The sequence below is a fragment of the Gopherus evgoodei genome, chromosome 1, assembly GCF_007399415.2.
Source record: "Gopherus evgoodei ecotype Sinaloan lineage chromosome 1, rGopEvg1_v1.p, whole genome shotgun sequence".
In the NCBI taxonomy this organism is placed as follows: domain Eukaryota; kingdom Metazoa; phylum Chordata; order Testudines; family Testudinidae; genus Gopherus; species Gopherus evgoodei.
Genome location: NC_044322.1, coordinates 238294157 through 238316876, shown reverse-complemented (window position 1 = coordinate 238316876; position 22720 = coordinate 238294157). Strand labels below are relative to the sequence as shown.

Below are 22720 nucleotides of genomic sequence, written 5' to 3'. Positions count from 1 at the left end.
TTCTGTAAAGGTGGGGAGAAGGTGTCAAAGGGGTCCAGAGGACACTACCTCAGACTGTTCACTGGTAAAACTGGAATTGGTGAAGCCCGACTGGATGCTTCCAAGATCAAGGCTGTGGCTTGAATGCATCCATGGCGATAAGACACTTTGCCTTACGGCTGATGCACTGCTGGAAGTGCAGGGGAAGCTGAATTGGAATTGGGTTGGGGTAGCAGACACGTTGTCTCACCGCATCATAGGAGCCATGGACTGCAGCTCCTCCCACTAGGGAGGAGAAGGAATAAAACATTCAGGGAAGCAAAAGGAGAAGCTAGACTTTGAGGGGTTGGTAAACACTAGACAAAGGAACACAAGCCGGGGGACAGTAAAGAAAAGGGAGGCCTGCTAAAGAAAAAGGAAGAGAAAGAAGAAAACACAGAATTACACTTGTGGAATAAGGAGAATCTGAACTTATTGACAGGGATTGGACAGTTATTGGAATCCCCCTCATCCAAAGATCAGGAGGAGGACTCCAGGAGAGTAGCATGTCCACTAAAAGAACGGAGAGCCCATGAAAGGAGAAATTTTTCCACTAAAAAAGGGGGAAAGGTGTGACAGAGTGCTGAGAACCAGCAGCTGAATCAGTACTCTGGTCACTGTAAATCTAATTAGTTCCCCAGAAGAGGGCCTGATTAAGGTTTTTTTTGCACATATCATTAACAGTTCTGAGAAAGGGAAGCTGAGCATACAAATTCACAGTGTGAAGCCACTGAAATCAATGGAGCTGTGTCAATTTATGCCAAGAGTGAATTTACCCCTTAAACTAAAACTTCGTGGCAAGGAAGAAGGAAAAAAGGCATGAACTATGAATCAAGATGCCTTAAACACCAGTAACTCTCAATGTTTAATTCTTGCAAATGATATATTCACAACTATATTAACAATTTTTATTTCATTAAAGTGACTCATAAATCTTACTAGTATAAAATATGCATATGCTCTTTCAGGGGTAAGCATATGATAATTTCAAGTGAGTTCCTATGGGATAAGGGGGAAGGGATAGTTTAGGGGTTTGAGCATTAGCCTACTAAACCAAGCACTGTGAGTTCAATCTTTGAGGGGGCCATTTAAGGAACTGGGGTGAAAATCTCTCTGGGGATTGGCCCTGCTTTGAGCAGAGGGTTAGGCTAGATGACCTGCTGAGGTCCCTTCCAACTCTGTGATACATATTCTCAATCGTAACAGGATGTACATCAAATCTCTGACACTGCCAATAGTATGTACCCAGCAGCTTTAAGATCAAGGGCTAGATGGTTGCCTGGAATAGTGGGGAGAAAGACCCTTTCCCCCAAGTGCCTGTGCAACTGCCATAAACCTGCATGGACTGCTGAGATGGGGAATAAAGCAGAAGCTGTGCTCCTGACACGCTTTTCCCTCCCTGCAAGTAAGTGGGTAGGGAGGGGATTGGAAAAGAAAGGACCATGGTTCCATCCTTCCTATGCATCAACCAGTACAGCTGGATAGATGCATCCCGTGTGAGTGAAGGGAATGGGCAGGGGGAGTGTGATGCGCCCTGTAAAAGGCTGTAGCAAATTACTCCCCAAAGAGGGGAACACTGGAGATACTGTGCATCAGACAACCCTCTGAGGCACTGTGCATCTTGGAGCAGAGCAGCTTGCTCTGGACAGTGTCAAACGGCACAGTCTGGGCCTAAGTGAATAACAGAACTGAGGTGGCCGAGAAGGCGATGCCAGATTCAGGCTGCACTTGGCTTGTGGACAATATGTGGATTTCAGTTTAAAATTCTGCTGCTTATAAAACTTAAAAGTCAACAATCTGTACATACATGAGGCTGATTTAATTGAGCTTTGCCTGCTTCTGCATGACGATGATCTGCTTAGTGTAGACTGTGGTCTTGCAGTAAATATGATTCCATGAGAACAGGGGCGTAATCCACTGAAGTCTTCTGCACTCACCACTCTGGCCATGGTCCCCTAGGAATTTCAAAACACAATTATAACGCTACTTTAGAACCTATGACACAAAAGGAAGCAATTTGACTGTGGCAGTATCAAGAAGCATAAAAGCTGACTTAATTAAAAGAGACTCAAGTTGCTGTTGAAGATTCTGACTGACAGAGAACCAAATCTGACCACACAGCTGTGGGACTCTTTTAAACTGTTCATTGGAAGTTAAATAAAGTTCATCCTACGTAGGCACTTTCAAATCTGTGTTTCAGTGCAGAAGATATAAATGGACTAAATCATGCCTTAAGTAATAAATAATTAGCTATCTGATTTTTTTAAATGGCATTAAGCTATCTTGAAGGTTATGTTTATTAAAAGACTTCAAAAATAAAAACACTTGCTTGATTCTTTTTAGCTCTTTTCTAGACCATCCCCACCATGTCCCAGATAGCAAACAATTGTCCAGACTGTACAGAAGCAATTTTTGGCTGGTATCCTGCCTCTACAGCCATCAATAAAAGAAAAATTAGCCCCAAGCAAAACGTTGCTTCTTTCTTCACCCTTCAGGTGGAAAATATCTTTCTTCTGCATTTGCTACAAGGCCTAATGTCACCACCTGAGCAACCAAATGTCTGACACACTTCCAGCAGCCACCATGAAATCTCCACTCCTTTAAACTGTAGATAGGTAGGGTCTTGTTCCCAGGAGGTCATGGAGCTCAATAAACACATCCCTAAACTGCAAGATCTATTTTGCCACAAATACTAGCAGGCAATTGAAGTACCTGGAGCAAACAAATGTGAACCCACTTTAGGACTGCCAACTTTGGTTGGACAAATTCCTGGAAATATCATCACAACATAATCTTTAATTAAAGATTAATCTTTAATTCCTGGAGACTCCAGGACAATCCTGGATGGCTGACCACCCTAACCCACTCATATTTCTGTCTCAGGCACCACCAAGACATGCCTCTGGCTTGTGGGATGTGATGATAAAAAGAGTATGACAGCTATCTGTAGTCTGTCCAAGACAGAGGGAAATTTTTGTACCCAGAAACACTGCTCTGCCCTTTTTCCTTGTTACCAAAAATATATTATCAATCGATTTGCTAGCAAATGGACTGTTCAAACAACTGTGACAGAAATAACTGTATGTGCTACTATCTAGGTTCAGACAAAGAAGTAGTAACTATTGGCACAATCCTGTTCCCAGCTAAGTCAATGGCAAAACTTCCTTTGACTTCAGTAGACCAGGATCGAGCCCTATGCTAGTCAAGCAGAAAACAAAAACAAAGAACCTCTTAATATGAGGTCCTGATTCACTTCTCACTTTCACCAGTTTTATATCTGTATAGCTCCAACGAATAACTCAGGAATAATTCAACTGAGCTCAGTGGAATAACTCCTTGGAGCTATTCCTGATTTAATGGAGTTCTTCCTGGTTTACATTGGTGCATATGATTGGACTCACTGAGGATTTTTTAAACACATTATCAATAACCTCTGGGGCAGATCCTCAGCTGGTGTAGATCAGCGTAGATCCATTGACTTTGATTACTTCAGTGGAGCTACAGCAATTTACATCAACTGAGAATCTTGCCTTCTATTTGTTTCAATTTAAATATATTTATTGGCATGACAAAGTACATGAACGTGTTCCCTAAGTCCATACATCAAGTTTCTGTGCAATGGGTACGTTTCACACTGGTCATGGAACAGATGGGTTTTACACAACAGTTCCATTCTGTATTCCATTTCCGGTTTGGTGGCGGATTGCAGAAACAGCTTGATGATATGTGGCAGTCTTTCTCTTTTCTCCCAAATACAAATTGAGTTGTTGTACTGCTGATACTTCCTCAGACTATCTTTTCTGTACTTATTATATTATGTATGGTGAGACAGAAAACGTCTTGGCTGCGTTTTCTCTGTTTTTAAAAATCCCAGTCTTCTTATAATATCTAATTCAAAGGAAGGGGATCAGAGTCCTGTATACTTATTTACCCATTGTTTTATCCTCCCTCTTGCTTGCTTGATAGATCCTTTTGTTACTGTAATTGACAAAGAACAAGTAAGGACACAAACTACACCTCTACCCCGATATAACGCAACCCGATATAACACAAATTCAGATATAATGCGGTAAAGCAGTGCTCCAGGGAGTGGGGGAGCTGTGTGCTCCAGCAGATCAAAGCAAGTTCAATATAACGCGCTTTCACCTATAATGCGGTACAATTTTTTGGCTCCCGAGGTCAGCGTTATATCGGGGTAGAGGTATACATCTCATAACTGAGGTTTCCACAATCTTTCTTTGCTTATCTGCATCTCTGAATTTAATTATGAAGCCTTGAATTAACATACTGCTACTCTATGTCTGTTACCCCACCATCATGTCTGGTAAACAAGAACAGTGTGAGGGGCTGGCTGGCTGTGGCCTGAGTTTGGAGAGGGGCTGGCTGGGCTGGAGTCAGGCTTAGTGCTGGTGTCTGGCTGATGGTAGTGAGGCTGGAGTGCAGGAGCAGGCTGGATGGAGGACTGTGGCAAGCCTCCCCCCAGCTGAAAGGTGACTGGACACTGAAACTGACAATGGAGGCAAGTGGGGGAAAGAGAAAGTTGTCTTGGAGCATGAAGGAGAAGCAGCAGGGGATGAGGAATGGTCTCAGATCAGGAAAAAGGGGGTGGGGGGGAAAGACCAGCTATATCAGGATTTGACAAAGGAATGCACAGAAATTAAAAACAAAAACAGGACAAAAGTCAGCATTTCATAACTGTCGAATCAGTGCCAGAAGATGTGAAAATAGGAAATATTAACCCTCTGAAAATGGTGGAATTGCTAAAGTAAAGTGATGGTGCAGATCTACTGACAGAATGTACACGAGGAGCAAGCTGAAAAACTTCTTAAAACTACAGCCTTAGGGAAAATGGAAGTTACTTGTGAATTGCCTCTATTCCTGATAGAAGCCAGAGGGGCTATGTATGGAGTGCCAATAAGATTCTCTGTGGATGACAGTAAAAAGAATATAGATGAAGATAAAGTATTTTTCGTTAAACAGCTACTTATAGAAGAGAGCATGGGCGGCAAGTTATATACCCATGTGATGCCCGGGCACCAGCAATATTCAGAGACCAAGGGTCCAGCTCCACCTATGTTGGGGCCGGGTGGGCCCACCTGCATCCCTCAAGTGTCCCCCGGCTCCCCCTTGTTGGCCCCGTACATGTCCCTGGGCCCCGGAGGGAGCAGAGTGTCCCTGCCTCTTCTGTGCAGCTTGCCTCCCTGCAGCAACTGCTGCCGCATGCGTCATAGAATCATAGACTATCAGGGTTGGAAGGGTCCCCAGGAGGTCATCTAGTCCAACCCGCTGCTCAAAGCAGGAACAATTCCCAACTAAATCATCCCAGCCAGGGCTTTGTCAAGCCTGTCCTAGTGACCCCCATCTCAACTGCCAGGACACACTGATTCTGAGCCTTGCCCTTCCCCCTCAGGACCCTTCCCTTTCCGGTGGAACCCTCCCCCACCAACCCACAATCACCGCTCTTTGCCCCATGATTGGCAAGGAGGCAGCTCCATCCCACCCCCACCGAGGCTACAGTCAGGGACAACAGCAGGGAGGAGGTGTACGCAGCACCCCCTGGCACCCACCATGGGGGAGGCGAGGGAGATTCCTGGACCTGAAAGAGGCCCTAGGAGCACATGCAGTGACAGTGGTGGGGGTGAGTGTGCTGCTGGGGGGGGCAGGAAAGGGGGGCCCCTCCCCCAGAGCTCACTGCTGCCAGCAGGGAAAGGGCTGGGGGAGTCCCCCTCTCTGGCCCCTGTCCCAGAGCAGCCTGCCTGCACCCCAAACTCATCCCCAGCCCTGCCTCACCCCAGAGCCCATACCCCTAGCCAGAGCTTTCACTCCCCCATTGCACCCTCAACCATCTACCCTAGCTCTGAGCCCCTCCAACACCACAAACCCCTCATCTCCAGCCCCAGCCAGAGCCCTTACACATCCCTGCACCCCAACCCTCAGACAGAGCCCTCACCCCTCCACACCCTACCCTCTGCTCTAGCCCTGAGCCCCTCCAACACCATAAACCTCTCAACCCCAGCCCCATCCAGAGCCCTCAGCCCCCTGCACTCTAACCATTAGCCCCAACCCTGAGCCCCCTCCTGCATCATTAACCTCTCATCTCCAGTCCCACCCCACAGTCCTCACCCTAACCCTCTGCCATAATCCTGAGCCCCCTCCCACACTCCAAACCTCTCATTCCCAGCCCCAGCCAGAGCCCTCACCCCCACACCTCTACCCTCACCCTGAGCCCCTCCCACACCCCAAACCCCTCATTCCAGAGCCCTCATCCCCCTGCACCCTAACCATCTGCCACAACCCTGAGCCCCCTCCTGCATCATGAACCCCTCATCTCTAGTCCCACCCCACAGCTCTCACCTCACACTCCAACCCTCTGCCATAGCCCTGAGCCCCCTCCCACACTCCAAACCTCTCACCCCCAGCCCCACCCCTGCACCCCATCCCTCCCCCAAACTCCCTCCTGGAGCCTGTACCCCCTTCCTCCACACTCCCTCCCATCCCCAAACTCCCTCCCAGCGCCTGCACCCCTCCTCCATCCCAGACCTCCTCCCCCACCCAAGTTCCCTCCTAGAGCCTTGGGGAGGTGGGGGGTGGAGTTTGGGGGGGGCAGAGTTTGGGCAGGAGCAGGTTCTGGGCACTACCAAAATTTCTACAAACCAGCTGCCCATGGAAGAGAGGGAGAAAACTAGCCATCTATGGTAGTAGGCATATCACTTAAAAGTGAGACACTTCTGGATAGGATCCGAATGGGGTATCAATTCTTTCTGGGTTAAACCATATATTCCCTGCTCTGACACCCTCCTGTGTTTGCTGTAATTGTCAAAGGTTTGGACACGTGGCAGTCATTTGTAAGGGAACGAGGAGCAGTAAATGTGGAGGAAATCACTCACATGAGAACTGTGTAGAAGGAACAGAACCTAAATGCAGCAGTTGTCGGGGGGAAAGCACAGTGCAACATAAATGACATGCAGCAGCAGAACGAGCTACAGAAATAAAAAAGATTAAAATATTAAAAAAACATCATATATGGAGGCTATCAAAACGTACCCCTGCAGAAAATAGAAAAATATTCAAGATGTATGGGGGGCAGCAGGACATATCTCTGGTCAGGGAGGGAACATGAGAGGAATGGGAGATGATGCATTACTTGTAGGTAAAGAGAAGTTTGTAGTGTTCATTACAGAAATAATTGACTGCAGCTTGCAGATAGGGGAAAAAATGAAAGTATTAAAATCATAGCTAAAGGAGAAAAATATCTAAAAATAGACAACCTCTTGATACCTTGAACCTCTTGATAGATTGCATTAATGTGATTTTACATGAAGGCAATAATACAGCTCTAATAACAAGGTCGTAACTATCCTTAGTTTAATATAGTTTAATAATGCAGGGACAGGAATTTAAGAAAGCCATCACTGAAATGGGAAAAAAAGCCTGATATGCATGTATGCAAGAAACATGCTATAAGTACATTTGAGTCAATTTACAAGGACCTGATCTCCAGAGGGATCGAGAGGCTACCAGAGAAGGTGGGGGGTTCTGTATATTTACAAATGAGGGACTCAGTAACATAGAAATGAATGTGCAGAAACTAAATTTTGAATATAATGCTATTGAGATTCCCAGGTAAAACAAAAATTCTTATATACAGATTGATGTTTATAATCCATGTAAAAATTAGTTATTTTGGAATTAGAAAAACTAGTTAATGTCAAAAACCCAATCATAATTTGCAGAGTATCAGAGAGGTAGCTGTGTTAGTCTGGATCTGTAAAAGCAGCAAAGAATCCTGTGGCACCTTATAGACTAACAGACGTTTTTGGAGCATGAGCTTTCGTGGGTGAATACCCACTTCGTCAGATGCATGTAGTGGAAATTTCCAGTGGAAATGCAGGTATATATATGCAAGCAAGCTAGAGATAATGAGGTTAGTTCAATCAGGGAGGATGAGGCCCGGTTCTAGCAGTTGAGGTGTGAAAACCAAGGGAGGAGAAACTGGTTTTGTAGTTGGCAAGCCATTCACAGTCTTTGTTTAACCTGACTGGTGGTGTCAAATTTGCAGATGAACTGAAGCTCAGCAGTTTCTCTTTGAAGTCTGGTCCTGAAGTTCTTTTGCTGCAGAATGGCCACCTTAAGGTCTGCTATAGTGTGGCCAGGGATGTTGAAGTGTTCTCCTACAGGTTTTTGTATATTGCCATTCCTAATATCTGATTTGTGTCCATTTATCCTTTTCCGTAGAGACTGTCCAGTTTGGCCGATGTACATAGCAGAGGGGCATTGCTGGCATATGATGGCGTATATTACATTGGTGGGTGAATGAACTGGTGGGGATGTGGCTGATCTGGTTAGGTCCTGTGATGGTGTTACTGGTGTAGATATGTGGGAAGAGTTGGCATCGAGGTTTGTTGCATGAATTGGTTCCTGAGCTAGACTTACTATGGTGCGGTGAGCAGTTACTGGTGAATCCATACAACAAACCTCGATGCCAACACTTGCATAACCTGTGAATATTGAATACAGGAGCACTACTAGATTTGATTCAGTTAATGGATACTTTTCTGTTTTGGATTTGTTAATTGCAACAAATAATATAGCCAGTAAATACAACTGGAAATTCATAAAGACGACAGAATTGGAAGTGATCACTTCCCCATGCTTATTGAGTACCAAGGCCGAGGAAATGTCGAAAACACAGAAAGAGGTACCTAGACGGAATTTTCAAAAAGCTGACTGGGGCGTTTTGAAGATTGAATGTGATGAATATTTATATAGTAACTGTAGAAGTGACAATCTAGGAGAATTCTACAACAACGTAATAAAAGGAATTACAACAGAAGCTGATCTGGCCATCTATAAAACATCAAATTGCCCCTGATTTAGAAATCCAGTTCCCTGGTGGAATGAAGTTTGCAAATTAGCAATTAAGGAAACAAATAAGGCTTACAAGCAAGCAAAAACATACAATGAATAGTAAAGACTTAACAAATTATTAATAAATTGTAAGGCAGTGGCACAAAGGATTGTCAAAAAGGAAAAAAAAAGAAAGCTGGAGAAATTTCTGTGGGAAATGGAACAAAGATTTAAAGCTTTCAAAAATGGATAAGTAAATTCAAAGAATGAATGGAATTTGAAGTAAAGGTAAATGTATACCTGGTACCTGGTTTTATTGTAAACAATTAAATTGAGGTCTCAAGCTTAGGAAAGGAAGGCAGACATTTTAGCAAAAGAATTCCAAAAGGTCAGTAATGATACAAATCAAAACAATGAGTTTCATGAGAAAAAGGTAAGTTTATTGAGGAAAACTATGAACTATTAAATGGCTGGAGAGAACATACTGATGATGTGCTAAACAAAAATTTAGTATGCAAGAGCTTATTGTAATCATTAGAAAAATGAAAAATACAGCTCCAGGCAAAGATAATATAAGTAATGAAATGCTTCAGTACTTGTCAGAAGGGAGTCCAAAGATTCTATTGAGGTTATATAATGGTATATGGGAGAAAGGACTGCGAACAGAATGGAAACAAGCATTGGTGATACCAATTAGGTAACCAAGCAAGGTAGTGGAATACTTGGTACAAGGTAGTGGAGAAAAATGATATTATAACTGAGGTACAATGTGATTTCAGAAAAGGAAGGTACACAGTTGACCATAGAGTGAGACTGGAAATGGAGGTACAAAAAAGCATAAGGACTAAAATCTTCATGATAACAGTCTTCGGGGAAAGTGAAAGAGCATATGATATGCTATGGAGAGAAGGCCTCCTGTACAAACTAGCCAAAACTGGAATAAAAGGGAGAATTTTTTGGTGGCTAAGGGACTTTTTAAGTGAAAGAGCTATACAGGTCAAAGTGGGAACAAATTTATCAAATACCTACAAGATTACAAATGGAACTCCACAAGGGAGCTTTATCCCCTCTACTTTGTTTTCCATTATGAAATGACCTCCCAGAAAGTGTACAGATGGGAATAGGTATTTCCCTTTTCACAGATGATTGTGCTATATAGACTAAGCACAAAAGACTTAAAGTAGTCATGGAAAAGACAAATGAGACACTGTAGAGAATTTCCAAGTGGGGAAATGAGTGGGGATTTAAATTCTCTCTTGCAAAAACTAAGGGTATTTCTACTCTGCAATTAAACACCCATGGGTGACCCATGTCAGCTGACTCGGGCACACAGGGCTCAGGTTATATGGCTTTAAAATTGCAGTGTAGACATTTGGGCTTGGGCTGGAGCCCAAGCTCTGGGATCCCGCAAGGAGGGGAAGGTCTCAGAGCCAAGGCTCCAGTCCAAGCCCAATCATCTACAATGCAGTTTCACGGCCCCACAGCCCAAGCTCCACGAGCCCAAGTCAGCCAACATGGGCCAGCAGCAGGTGTTTATACAATGTAGACATACCCTATGGGAACGGGTTTCACCAGAAAGAAAATTAGGGATGACTGAGACTTATTTCTTTATGGTGAAAAAATTTAGATATTTCAAAAGTTTATGTTCCTAGAAGTAGCATGCAATAATAAAATTCACTTTGGAAGGTCACATAGGTGGTATACAAAAGTGGAAACGCAGGATGAACGTACCTAAAAGTATACTTGGAAACAAATGGGGTGCAGATAGAAGGTATTGATAATGCATAGAGCATTGATACACTTAGATTACAGATACCAAGTTTTGGAAACAGCCTCAAATGCAGGCCCAAGCTCTGTGACTGGCATGTGGTACAATGATAACAACAACAGTGTGTGCTCTGCAAATAGCCACTGGAGAAGCACCTATAAATCAAAGGATGAAACTATTAGAGCTAAACTTTTGGGCAAAGGTAAAAGGGAATCAGGAAAATAGAAGTACACAACAGATTTATAAGGATTTCTGGGAGTTTAGTAGACACAATTATATGGATTGTCACAGACTTTCTCATACTATCAGGGTCAAAAACTGGGCAAAGGAGACATATTAAAAGAAAAATTGAGAGAACTAAACATTTTTAGTCATGGGAAAGCAAACTACAACTTGACAGTGATTCCCCCACTTGTGGACTTGGAACTGTGAAAAAAATGAGGGAAGAAAAAGAAATAATTATAACTAGGGCTGTCAAGTAATCAAAAAAATTAATCGTGATTAATCGCACTGTTAAACAATAATAGAATACAGTACCATTTATTTAAAGATTTTGGATGTTTTCTACATTTTCAAATATATTGATTTCAATTACAAACAGAATACAAAATACAGAGTGTTCACTTTATTTTTTATTAAAAATATTTGCACTGTAAAAAACAAAAGAAATAGTATTTATCAATTCATCTAATACAAGTACTGTAGTGCAATCTCTTTAGCATGAAAGTTGAAGTTACACATGTAGAATTCTGTACAAAAAAACCTGCATTCAAAAATAAAACAATGTGAAATTTTAGAACCTGCCAGTCCACTCAGTTTACTTCTTGTTCAGCCAATCGCTCAGACAAACAAGTTTGTTTATATTTTCAGGAGATAATCATAGAATATCAGGTTTGGAAGGGACCTCAGGAGGTATCTAGTCCAACCCCCTGCTCAAAAAAGGACCAATTCCCAACTAAATCATCCCAGTCAGGGCTTTGTCAAGCCTGACCTTAAAAACCTCTAAGGAAGGAGATTCCACCACCTCCCTAGGTAACCCATTCCAGTGCTTCACCACTCTCTAAATGAAAAAGTTTTTCCTAATATCCAACCTAAACTTCCCCCACTGCAACTTGAGACCATTACTCCTTGTTCTGTCATCTGCTACCACTGAGAACAGTCTAGATCCATCCTCTTTGGAACCCTCTTTCAGATAGTTGAAAGCAGCTATCAAATCCCCCCTCATTCTTCTCTTCTGCAGATTAAACAATCCCAGTTCCCTCAGCCTCTCCTCATAAGTCATGTGCTCCAGCCTCCTAATCATTTTTGTTGCCCTCCGCTGGACTCTTTCCAATTTTTCCACATCCTTCTTGTAGTGCGGGGCCCAAAACTGGACACACTACTCCAGATGAGGCCTCACCAATGTGGAATAGAGGGGAATGATCACGTCCCTCGATCTGCTGGCAATGCCCCTACTTATACAGCCCAAAATGCCATTAGCGTTCTTGGCAACAAGGGCACACTGTTGACTCATATTCAGCTTCTCGTTCACTGTAACCCCTATTTCCTTTTCTGCAGAACTGCTTCCTAGCCATTCGTTCCCTAGTCTGTAACAGTGGATGGGATTCTTCCATCCTAAGCGCAGGATGCTGCCTGTTTCTTGTTTACAAAGTCACCTGAAAGTGAGAGTAGGTACTGTTGTAGCCAGCATCGCAAGATATTTACATGCCAAATGTGCTAAAGATTCATATTCATATTTACAGTATTATCGCCTGTAAATGTAAACAAACTTGTTTGTCTTCACAATTGGCTGAACAAGAAGTAGGACTGAGTGGACTCGTAGGCTCTGAAGTTTTATATTTTTTTTGAGTGCAGTTTTGACACACAGAAAAATCTACATTTGTAAGTTGCACTTTCATGACAGAGACTGCACTACAGTACTTGTATGAGGTGAATTGAAAAATACTATTTTTGTTTATCATTTTTACAGTGCAAATATTTGTCATCAAAAATAATATACACTTTGATTTCAATTACAACACAGAATACAACACATATGAAAAAATAGAAAAACATCCAAAATATTTAATACATTTTAATTGGTATTCTATTGTTTAACAGTGCTATCAAAAATGCGATTAATTGTGATTAATTTTTTGAGTTAATTGCATGAGTTAACGGCAATTAATCAACAGCCCTAATTATGACCAAAGACATTTGTGAATTTATTTAGAAAAATGGGAACAGCTTTGTCAAGTCTATACAGATGGGTCAAAAGATGACAGCACAGGTAGATGGGAACAGCATTCTATATTCCTAGGAATTCAGAAATCTAAAAAGCTATTGAATTATGTGACTGTTCTGATGGCTGAACTAATGGAGATCATATTGGCACTAACTTGGATTTGAGATGTACATCTGGCTGCAGTTGTAATTTTATCTGATTCCTTGTCTGGCATTATGATCATTAAAACAGGGACTTTGGAAAGCATAATCAGTGAAATAATGTTCCTAACTACAGAAATAATGCAATCAGATATCTGCGTAACAATAGCATGAATACTGGCACATACTGGAATACTTGGAAATGAAATGGATGACAAAGCAAGAAAAGAAGCTCGAAAAAATACCCTTAACTTGACAAGAATTTTAAAGTGTGGTCACAATGGAGCTTGCAAAGGAATGGCAAGAACTATGGACCAAGGAAATAAAAGAACCAAGGTCTTATGAGGTATGCGCAAAAATCAAAGATAATACTATACTCCACAGTCATGCTAGAAAAACTGAAGTAGTCATTTACAGAGTGTGTGAACAGTTCATTGCACCATAAATGATAAGTTAAACTTATTAAAAAGACATAAAGATGGGCAGTGTAATGTGTTCCAAACCAAAGAAGCTGTGGATCATGTTCTACGCCATTGTGGGCAATATTCTATAGAAAGAACATTTCTTTATGAACAACTGAGTTGGCTTGGAATCAAAGATTTTTCCCTAAAGGAACAGGAGAGAATGTCAGAAAAATTGAAGAGTGCAAAAAAAATAAAAAGCCTGGCTGTGTTTCTTTCAGGATGCTAGACTGAGCGAAAGGATATTTTAAAAAAACACTTGGATAAAATTAATCAAGAAAGTGGCAATCATAGCCTCATATGATGAGGTTGCTGCACCAAAAAAACAAACAAACACAAAAGAACAGAGTGGGATCAGAAATCAGTTAATCTTGTAATTAGACTTAACTGATGGACAAAATAATGAGCAGATGGGCTATACTATCCATCACTCCCTTTTGAGGTCCTCAAAAAGAGACTTTGAATGGAAATTTGATGGACGAACAGACTGAGGTTACTGCGATGCTAGTTGACTGAAAGATTAGAGAAGGGAAAGGAGCAAGCTTCACCGTCATGGCTGCCACCCCCACTGTCTCCTAGAACCCCAGACCTTCTTTATCCTAATCCTAACAGATATCCTAACCAGATGGGTTGGAGAGAGGGACCCAGATAACACTGCCATCTCCACTGGCAGAATCCCAGCTATCACCTAGAATGTGAGACTTAATATGTTCCCCCCACCCACTATGTTTCCTTTCCCTTCCCTACCTTATTTCTTCTCTTTCCTATCTCTCTCCTCTTTCCTTCTGTCTGATAAGAGTTTGGCTTAGCCAGCCAAGACTATACATTTTGCAACACTGCTGTAAGCCTGTGACCAGGAAGAGGCAGCAAAAAGCAAAGTCCTAGACAGCCTGATGGTGGTACAAGTTTGTTAGGTCTCAGAGTGGCTGATAAGACCATGTGCTGTGCCTGTGTTTCTCCAGCTGTGAGGTTCCAAGTGATAGTCAACACCAGAAACAGAAGATATATTTTTTTCAGTCGTTGCTGTTCTTTTATTTCATCTCTGTATATGTTTGCTTTGTTTTGTCTTCTAGTAAGTGGAGTCAGACTTTAACAAACAACAACAGCTCCACTCATCTCAACTAGCTTCTACTCTTTTCCCCAAAAGGACACTAGTTATCATCTCAGAGACGGTCAGACAAGGGATTTTTTTCCTTCTAAAAACTCTCTCGATCTAAAGAAAAGGGGAACAGGGGATAATGTTAAAATGAAAGCCTTACTTAATATTTTAAAACTCAACTGTTTTTTCCTTCTTTCCTTTAGCTTTAATAAAGGATTAAAAGAATTTTTAAAAGCATGTTTGCCATGATACTAAGCAGACTAAAGTCTCTGTATACCAAACCCCAAATCTTGTTAAAAACTGTTTAATATTGAACAGTAATTGAAATACGTTAAGACCTTTTACTCTTTGGGCCCACATATTTCAGCTAAAGTAATACAACAAATCTTCCCAGGGACAGAATGGACAGTTGTGGAATAACTTACACATTGGGAAAGTTTCTTCCTAATCCAGGGCAACTAGAAGATGTTTTATTCCCTGAAGTATGAGGGTTTATATCCATTTGTAAAAAAAATAATTTTCAGTCCTATCCAATGCAGTTGTGGATGCTCTCATTAGCCATATAAATGTCTAATTTTTTTTTAGTCCTGCTAAACTCTTGGAGCCAGATCCTCAGCCTCAGTGGTGGGGGAGCAGGCAGCTAAATGCTACCTTTCCTTCCTGCTTTGCTCAACTGTTACTCTTGGGGAAAATCTGCACCAAAAAATTGGAACATTCTGCACCAAAAAATTCAGCACAAAATATTTTAAAATTCTGCAAAAATATGCATATTTTATGTATCAAAATAACAAAATATAGATCCTGCGAGTTTCACTTACTTTGGTAATTTATTTCAAAATACCTGTCAGCAAGTATGTTTGTTACAATATAGACAACAAAAAAGATTCAGGAAATGTTTTTTTGACAGCTAGATTCCTTAGTAGGCATATTAATACAGAATGTTGTGTTTAAATGAATTATTACTCAATACAGAAATGTATTTTCTGCACCCCTCAGAAGCAGTGCAAAGGCTTGGCGTAGTCAGAGGTAATGGACGAGCTGAGGGAAAGGGAAGGAGTTGCTGGAAGTAAAGCTGGAGGGCTGTTGGGTGTGGATGGGAGAAGTATAAAACAGGTTGTGCGTGTGGGCGGGGGGGAGGTTGCTAGAGAGCCTTCCCCATGGAGACCTTGGCTGATCCCTAGCCTCTCCCATTCATTCAGACATATCTGCCCCTGTCCCCATGTGTCCCTGCACTCCCCCTCTCCCTTATCCCCATGTGTCCCTGCAGCCCAACTCAACCACCCTTCCACCCTGTGCCCATGTGTCCCTGCACCCTCTGCCCCCTGTCCCTGTGTGGCAAAGCACTCCCACTCCCATTCCACCCCGGCTCAGTGCTGTCATCCCACTAGCTCCTGTGCCCACAGCCCACTCTGTTCCCCCCCGTACTAGCCCTTCTCAAACCCCCCAGCAGCCCTGTGTGCCTTGCACTGTCCGTTCCCTGCCCCTCCGCATATCCCATACCTCCTTACCTGGCCCCACAGGGAAAGATGCAGTGAGGAAGGCAACCACTGTCCCCTCTCCACCAGTGAACTGGCTGCCCTCTCCTCTGCTATTGCAGTAGCTCCTGGTGGGTGAAAGGTATAATTTCAGCATCTATTCACAGAATCTATTTTCTGAGGGGGAAAAAAATCTGTGGGGGACATAAATTCTGCCTGTGCACATTGGTGCAGAATTCCCCCAGGAGTAAACTATTGAATTTAAACTCAGCACAACTCAGGATCTGGCACTGGGCCTTAATGATATCTAGTGAAACTGAATTCCACAGGCAATTATATGTTGTGCATAGAAAGAATTTCTTTTTATCATTTTTTAAATTTGCTGCCTTTTAATTTCATATTCATGTTTAGGTTCTACGAGTACAAACAGCTAAGTGCATGCTAATTTTAGTTCATCCCAGAAATCAGTGGGCCTGCTCATATACTTAAAGTGTTTGCAGAATTAGAGCATTAGGCACCTGAATAAGAGGCCTGAAGTCCATGCCAGATGTCTCTTTTCTTGTTATAATTAAAGAACAAAAGTGCAAAAAAATCGCTGATATAATTATATAACTACAATCCATTTTAACCTACTAAAAGCTGCTTTCCTTTCCGAAAACATCCCCAATCCAGCACTCCTTGCTTGGTGCAGGGTCTGGGACGGAGTAAGGGTGTGGGAGGGAGCTCGAGGTGCGGGCTCCGGCCAGGCAGCACTTACCTCAGGTGGCTCCCAGTCGGTGGCACAGGGAGGCTAAGGCAGGCTCTCAAAAGCAGCCGCCATGCCCAGCCCCTAGGTGGAGGGGCCCAAGGCTCTGAGTGGTGTGTGCAGCCTGCGCCCAAAGGTGCCACCCCCACAGCTCACACTGACCGTGGTGCCCCACCAATGGGAGCTGTGGAGCCAGAACTGTGGGGGGCGGGAGCAGCGCATGGAGCTTCTCTGATCACCCCTGTTCCTAAGGGCCACAGGGACATGCCAGGAGCTACGCAGAGCCGACCAGATTTCTAGCAACCTGGTGAGCCAGTGCTCGCAGTGGAGTCTAGCCCCATGGCAAGACACCAAAGCTTGGGGCTTCCAACCTGTGGCACTGAGACTTTCCGCGGCTGGATGAAATTAAGCAGCCCATGGGCTGTAGGTTCCCTACCCCTGTCTTAAAAGGCACAGGCATCCCAATGCCTAGTCACCGCAACTCCTCTCTGTCTGATGTAACCTACTGAGGTGCTGCAGAGACGTGATTCAATGAAATATTTTACATATACCTCCTCAGAAACAAAGAATCCCTTATCATTGTGTCTGACTGCATAAAATCTCATAGCAGTTCACAAATTTGCCTTATCTGTTGCTGAATCTTAGCACTTCATCATGTACCTTTGTTATTGTGCAGATGCATGTCATTGTGCTATTTAATTTACATTTCAATAAATATTCATAGCAGATATGTATAAGTAAGTACTTGCTAGTAGTTTTAGCACTAACATCTGTGTTTCTAGTATTGCACTTGCTTTTTTTTTTTTAACTGTGGTTTCTAATTTGGAATTTTTAACGCTAACTTTTACTTCTTGTTTTCAGAGCAGAAGTTTATTCTCTTGGATCATCTGACTGCCAGTCTGACTGAATTTCTGGCCTGGTCTCAAAATCCACTAATGGCGATTGCCTTTTGCAAGTGTTATTTTGCCTCTCAATCTAGCCTTTAGTGTTTTCCCGCATGGCACTGCGGAAATTAGGACATGTCAGCAAATCAGAACAAGCTTATATATCGGTAACCGCTACTGGTTACAATTTGCTACCCCGGATCCAGGAGCAGGTTAGGTGAGACAGCAGTTTAACATCAGTTACTGCTACTGGGAGCAAATGAAGACAGATAGCAGGTTTGCACGCTGCACTGGCAGCACAGCCTTGTGCAGCCCAGAGTCCCCTCCTGCGTTGTGTCCATGCTCCAGTCTCACCAGACCGGCCCCACTTCCCTGGAATCGCTTTGGGAGCGTCCCGGGAACAGTTCAGGGCTGTGGCTCCTGGACCTCCCCCCGCCCCGTCAGCACCCACCCGCCTCCCGGCTCCAGCAGCTCTCGGGGTCTCCCCCGCGCCCCCGGGCGAGTTACCTGCTCGGCCTGCGCCGCTCACCCCGCTGTGGGCGGGGGGCGAAACTTTCCGCTCCCCCCGAACTTTGCTTCTGCTCTCACCTGTTTCTAAGACGCTGTTGCTGTAGCAACGAGTTTCGCTTCTGATTGGCCGGGAGGCCGTGGTTATATGCCAACCGTAAGCCAGGCGCCTATTGGCTGCCCGCTTGGAAGACGGCGACGGCGACTCCGCAGGCGCAGCGCACGCGGGGCAGCCGGGGGTCGGGGTTGCGCCCTGGGACGGGGCTCCCCCGTGCATGCCTTGCGGGAGCGCTGGCAGGGAGGGGATCCGGGGCTCTGGCTCTAGGTGTCTCTGGCAGTGCAAGGGGGCCGGGCGGACCTGTGTGCTGCCGTCTAACCGGATGCACGAGGCGTAGCAGAAATGCAAGAATAAATCCCGGTGCAAATGAGGAGGCGGTGGGGACACTCTTCAAAATGAATCCAGTCTGACTGAGGGACTCTTGAGAGGTGTGGCACGTGTGGGCTTTATTTAATCATGCATTGAGCCTGATTTCAGTCAGCTCTGCTGTGCAGAGCTGCTGGAACTTGGGGTGCTGCAGCAGCCCCTGGTTTGAAGTGGTTTCCATTATATGCAAGATTTACAGTCTGGTTCAAAGGCGTTCAGCATCCCCCATTATACAAATTGTTGTGGTGCCCCCTGGTCCTTTGTTCTGGGCTCTTATGGGCGGGCCTTATAAACATACCCATAATAAATGCTCACTACTTAAGAGTTGTGTATATTGCCACTACCACTAATTGTTGTCATAACAACAACCCCCTAGCTCGTTTGGAGGATTCCGGGAGTGCAATGGTGATGGGGCAGTATAACAGCCTGGACTGGGTAGATAGCACTTTGCAAGTATAAAGTTCACATGCCTCTGTTTCTAGATGGGAAACATGAACATGGGAAATAGATGGGAAATATGAACATCTTTTGAATCCAAGTTAACAAACAGAAAAAAAGGACTTTTACAAACAGGTTCTGTCCCCCACCTTACCCCTTGTGCACTATTTTATCCCAGCTCTTGAACTCACAGGGAGTTCTTAGCTCTCACATACATTATGGATGATTCTTTTTCACAGTTATGAGGAAGCAGCTGTAAAGACACGAGGCCTGCAGTCTTAGCACACTGTTATGCCAACTGGGTTATGGTTATCCAAGTGTGAGCATTATGTTCAGAATTGGCAAAAGCACAGTATGTCACAGAGATGGCAACTGTGGATTCAGCCTGTCTGCAGAAAGTGCTTCAGTACCACCTCCATCAGACAGACCAATGGGATGGAGGTGCTGCTAGAGAATTTGCTTGCCTGCCTCAAATTTATATGCATCTGTTTATGAAAATGCCATTAGGCACAGCCATTTGGCTCCTAGTTCTAGCCACTTTGGTCCTCATTGTCACAAAGTTTGAGTAGCCCTGTTCTTGACTATCACTGTTGCATTACAATTGTTTCTGCACCTTGCATGCTATCACAAAGCTGGGTGCATGGGGAGGGCCCTGGCCAGAGCTTTCATCATCCCCCCATGCAGCTTATCACACAGATTATCACACAGTTTATCACAAAGATTAGGTGAGTATCCTGAAGGCCCCTTCTCACTGTTGGTAAAATGAACATTACCCTGTGACCCTCTGCACCCCATATTCACCATACTAATGTGATTATGATATAATTATGTTGCATGTTGTACTAGATATGTCAAATGAAGTACCTATTGAAAAGTTATGGTTTGCTGAATATGATTATCTTGTTTGTATGAATGTATCATTTTTGTATCTAGAGTTATGAATATTGACTATTTACCTGTATTTCAAATTTGTTTACTTCTGGGTAACACCCAAAAGTTTGTTTGCATTCAGGCTAGCCAGCACATCATCAATGGCCTATTCAAGTTGAATGTCCCATCAGCAAGGACAATGGGCCATGCACAGGCACCAACTTCTGCTCCCCCAAAAGGTGCACCTACCTCAGGTTTTTCCCCTGAGGTAAGCCAAGGTCTCTACCTCATACTCTCTTTTCTCCATAGTACCTCTTCTGTTCTTTACAGAAACATTCCACAAGTATTCCAAAATGTAAGTCCCAACACATAGTCCATTTGTCACTCTCAACATAAGTAGTCATTAACATTGCAAGACATCTCATCCCTCAGAACCCCATGTATCACACACTGGCATCTTCTGCCACATGCAGACTTTTTGTCAGTCTTCTTCTACCAGGGTAGCTACCCCAGCCCTTCCAGCTGGAGTGCAGCACCTTTCTTCCCCACAACCCCTCCCCCCCGTCCCCAGCCTCTCTGCTAGGAGATCATCCTCACCAGGGGAGCATCTCTCTCTCCTGCTGGCCTCTGAAATGTTCCCATGGTTCTAGTTTGCTGGTGTGGAGATGTCAGGAGATAAACCCTCCACTGCTCCCCTGCCTTCAGCCATCTCCAGCCCTGGGCTCTGGCTTAGAAGTCAGCAGGCAACTCCCCCTCTCCAGGCCTCGCACTCTGGCTTAGGAATACCGGACAGTAAATTCCTCTTGCTGCTCTCCTGCCTTCACCCATTAATCAGATACTATCTCCTGGCTCTGGTAATGGTCAGTCACGCACCCACCTGCCCCCTCCCTTTTCAACTCTCACTCATGCAGGTGATTCACCAGGTCTTTCTCCCTCTCACATGCTGGCTGATATTTTATAGCCCTACATGCTGCCCTGCCTTCATAAACTGGCTGAATGAGAGCCCTTGATCTGGCGCCGTGGCATGGGATCTGCTTCATTTACAGGGGCCAGGCATGCTGTGATATAGAGATTCTCTCATTCTTAAATGAAAGAGCCTATTTTCATAAAATCCCTCTTCTTTGTCTGCTAATATACCACCAGCATATCCTGATGTCCTTTTTTCCAGTATGTAAAGTTAGTTGTGTGCCTTTTGCTTTGCAGCATCTACATTGCATTAAATGAACAGTACCTTACATCTGTGTACATTTGTGATTTGACCACTAGAGGTCACCAGTCTAGGCAGTCTACATTAAAGCAATTGCGTGGATTATTGAGTAGGAGAAACTACTATAGTGAAGAGTGCGCTACTACTATTATAACATCTCTGCTCTGTGTCATCCAGCAACAGCTTACATCTCATGATATATGAGCACTTCCTTTTACATTAATGGTCACTGTTGGGTTTTTTGTTTTGAACGCTAATGTGTTTCTTTTTAGCCTTTCCCCTTTCAGTAGAGAGGGTAGGGTTGTTATTTAAAGCCTTCCTCTAAAATCTTTACTGATGGCTACTAAGTGGAACTATTTTTAACATTGGTGAGGATGAGGGAAGAATCTGAGTGGCTGATGATGATAATGAGACGAGCATATAAATCTTTATAATTATAGTCTGAACTATTGAGCTCCCGTAACCTTGGCCATATTATTAGCCCACAAAAAGGGCTGAGGACCATTAGAGTCAGAATGTTTAGTGATTTCTCACTAGCTTCCTTTTCTGTCTTTCTACCACTTAACAAAATACACTGCCTGGCCATGTAAGCCTTTCCTACACAAGGAAATTTTTGCCAAAAGTTCTCACCAGTGCTAATACTCTCTCAGATCCATGATGTTAGCACTGTTGGGAGCTCTAGTTTAGGCAGGCTGCTAGCAATTAAAACACCCTTTTGATTAAACCTGCTGTGAGCAGAGTTAGATGAAGAGGGATGGATCCTCAGGTATGCTGGAGCAGCACTTAGCAGAGCCTGCAGCACGGGGCTCTCTGAGGGCTGCCTCAATCCCTGTCAGAACTTAAAGCTGCCTCAGGGTGGCTCCAAGTTCCATCAGTTTGTCATGGTGCCTGTGATAGCTGGGAATGGAACCCAGACTCTTCGCACTCACTAACCATGAATCCATGCTTGCCATACTTTCTCTTCTATTTGAGCCTTCTCGCTTTGAGAGCTATACCCGGATGAATCAAGGCCTGTGGGAGTAATACCTAAGCCATGACTGCACATCAGGGGACTGGTTCTATGAAATGCTGTGTGCCTTCAGTTCTCATTGTGTTCAGCACATCATACGGCCTGGGTCACAAGCACAGTAGCCTCTCTGTGTTAACAGCCCATTTTTAATTTCATTGTGTAAGCAGAGTCAGGATGAGCTCTACCCTGACTTCTGGTGGTAAATTATGGCGAGTGTGGAAAAGAATTTCAGGGGCTGATCGTGTTTGCACAGGCACATCCACCCCACCTGGCATAGCCCAAGGCAGCCTGGGATGGTTGCTTTGGCAGCTGCGGGATCCTCAGTTTCTTTGTTGTTGGGGTGGGAGGAGTGGAGTGTTGTCACCCTGATTGTGTGGATGAGGAAGTGTGAAACTGCTTTGTGACAGGGAGTCTCACCATCAATTGAGTGGCACTCGCTAGACAAGGGAGTGGGCTCCTTGTGTGAGCCAGAAGCATCAGTTGCACCTCCTTCTTTCTCCACTGTTGAATACCAGAGCTGATTTTTGATTCCCTTAAGAATCTTAGTTACAGGTTCCTGAGCTGAACTCATTAAGAGCTGAAATCACTAAAGAGCTGTGCCAGC

The 22720-nt window shown here is 43.9% G+C and overlaps 1 protein-coding gene across 2 annotated transcripts in view; it reads right to left on the bottom strand.

Moving 5' to 3' along the window:
* The window catches only part of EFCAB6 (EF-hand calcium binding domain 6), a 168648-nt gene extending 150400 nt beyond the window's left edge, over positions 1–18248 (bottom strand). For both annotated transcript variants that reach the window (XM_030540001.1, XM_030540003.1), the window contains exons 1-3: positions 18169–18248; positions 16066–16160; positions 1826–1973 (exon numbers count right to left, since the gene is read on the bottom strand). In XM_030540001.1, the coding sequence (XP_030395861.1) occupies positions 1826–1967 (142 nt within the window). In that variant the 5' untranslated portion in view covers positions 1968–1973; positions 16066–16160; positions 18169–18248. The remainder of the gene's footprint in view (positions 1–1825; positions 1974–16065; positions 16161–18168) is intronic.
* Positions 18249–22720: the final 4472 nt, after the last annotated feature.